General features: G+C 43.1%; 1 protein-coding gene across 1 annotated transcript; it reads left to right on the top strand.

The window, feature by feature from the left end:
- Positions 1-228: 228 nt before the first annotated feature.
- LOC122665472 lies at positions 229-1040 on the top strand. The gene is made up of 2 exons (XM_043861625.1): positions 229-327; positions 507-1040. Exons 1-2 carry the CDS (start codon positions 229-231, stop codon positions 1038-1040), a joined length of 633 nt encoding a protein of 210 aa, XP_043717560.1.
- The last annotated feature ends 1502 nt before the right edge of the window (positions 1041-2542 follow it).

Genomic DNA, 2542 nt, shown 5'->3' with positions numbered 1-2542 from the left:
GGACGAATTCAGTACGTAAGTCAGTTCATACCCTGGCTAACCACCGTATGTGAACCCATCTTCAAGCTCCTAAAGAAAGAAGAACCAAAGCAATGGAATGATAAGTGCCAAGAGGCGCTCGTAAGGATAAAATAATACCTGATGAATCCACCCGTCCTTGTTCCGCCAGTATTGGGCAAACCACTACTATTGTACTTATTTGTCGGTGAAACTTCAATGGGATCCATGATGGCGGAACAAGATCAGAAGAATGGGGAAGAACACGCGGTTTACTACTTAAGCAAGAAACTATTGGAGTATGAAACTCGCTATACCCCATTGAAAAAGGCATGCACTACTTTGGTTTGGGCAACCAAGAGGCTGAGACATACATGATCGCTCATCAAATCCGGCTCATCTCAAGGATGGATCCGATTAAGTATCTCTACGAGAAGCCAGCATTGATAGGAAGGATGGCCAGATGATTATTGTTGTTGTCAGAATTTGACATAACATATGTCAACCAGAAATCCATACAAGGACGAGCAATCTGGGTCTATCTATCTGCATACCCGACCGGGGTGGATTTACAGCCGCTAGAAGACTCATTCCCAGATGAAGATTTAGCTTATGTGGAGGAAGATGACTGTGAAGACTGGTGGCAATTGTATTTTGATGGTGCAACCAATCAAAGAGGATATCGGGCAGGGATATTGTTGATAACCCCAAATGATCTCTATCTGTTGTCTGCATTTTGGTTAGAATTCCCTTGCACCAACAATATTGCAGAGTCTGAAGTATGTGTAATCGATCTCGAAGCCACTATGGCATTAGAGATTAAGAAGCTGAGAGTCTATGGAGATTTGTTGATCGTGATTTGTCAAACTCAAGGAAAGTGGAAGACAAAGGATGAAAAGTTGAAACCTTACCCAAAACATCTAGAGGACTTGATCAAGAACTTCGATGAAATCACCTCCGAATATTTGCTGAGCGACAATAACAGATTCACCGATGCCCTAGCTACTTTGGCTTCAATGGGTGAATGCACTCTAGATACTTAAGTTCGCCTATTCTTGGTAGATAGAAGGCATAGACCAGCATATGAAGAGTCAGTAAATGCTTTGACAACTGATGGAAGGTCGTGGTTTGCACCCATTATTGACTACATCACAGAAAGGAAATATCCTCTGAATTCCATAGCCGGTGAACAAAAGAGGTTGATAAAGCACGCCACGCAGTTTTTTTTTTTTTTTTTATAAGTAAGATTTGTATTACTAAGAAAAGAAAAATGTACAAAGAAAGGCATCCTTTAAGAACCCAAAAACGGGGAAAAGGACCCTAAGCAAGATAGGACAGGCCCTATCAAACAGCAGGGAGAAAGAAAACCCCTAAGGCTACATCCTATAATAGGTTACTAGCTCCTTATCTTTCTTTATGAGAATGGTCAGCTCCAGAGGGAAAGACTCAGGCTCCCAATAGGTTCCAGAGGGGTCAGTAGGGAGGGAAGCCATGAAATCTACGGGCTGGTTCTGTTCTCTCCAAACATGAACTAATTCTTTAGACCTCAGCAGCCTAAACTTAGAGAGGATCTTACTTTTCAAAATAAGGATTTGCCAGGGCCCAGTGATCTGCCCATTCAAAATGTTGACGGCCAGCTTCGAATCCGACCTAACAGAAACATCATACAAGCCCTTCTCGATACAAAGGGAAATTCCTTTGTAAATAGCCTTAAACTCCATGGACAGCACCGAAAGATCTTCCCCTTGACCAGCATAGGCAGCTATGGGGTCCCCACATCCATCACGAATGAGGCCCCCAAAGCTTGCTTTGTCATCTGCAAGAGACCCATCACAATGGAGAGCAACCATATTCGGATTAGGGGCAAACCAAGAGCAGGCCTTTGGAATTCGAGCAGCCCAATGAACTTGAAGACCCCATTTGGCAGCAATATGAAGGTTGGCAGCAATATGACCCCACGCCACGCAGTTTGTAATTCAAGGCGATCTTCTATACAAGAGGTCCTACAATGGTATGCAACTACTATGCCTAGACGAGGAACAGGCTTAAGTCATCATGGAAGAAATCCATTAGGGAATCCGTGGGCCACACATGAATACTAGGATGCTCGCCAAGAAAATCCTCATAATGGGATATTATTGGACAACCATAGAAGTTGACTGCAAGTCATTCGTGCAGAGATGTCACAAATGCCAAATATTTGCCAATATCATTTACATTCCTCCAACAGAGCTCCATTCGTTAAACGATCCCTGGCCATTTTTAACATGGGGCATTGATATAATTGGGAAAGTCACGCCAAAGGCATCCAATGGACATGAATTCATCCTTGTGGCCATAGACTATTTCACCAAATGAGTTGACGCACAGTCCTATGCTGTCTTGATAGCTGCAAAAGTAGCAAAGTTCATCAAAGAGAACTTTATATGCAGATATGGAGTGCTACATGCCCTCATATCCATTCAAGGGGCACATTTTTGGGGAAAGGCAAACAAGTTCTGCACCAAGTTTGGTATCCAAAGGCATCGGTCTACAACTTATAGAC

This window comes from Telopea speciosissima, chromosome 6 (genome assembly GCF_018873765.1).
Source record: "Telopea speciosissima isolate NSW1024214 ecotype Mountain lineage chromosome 6, Tspe_v1, whole genome shotgun sequence".
Classification (NCBI taxonomy): Eukaryota; Viridiplantae; Streptophyta; class Magnoliopsida; order Proteales; family Proteaceae; genus Telopea; species Telopea speciosissima.
This window is presented reverse-complemented; position numbering and strand designations above follow the sequence as displayed.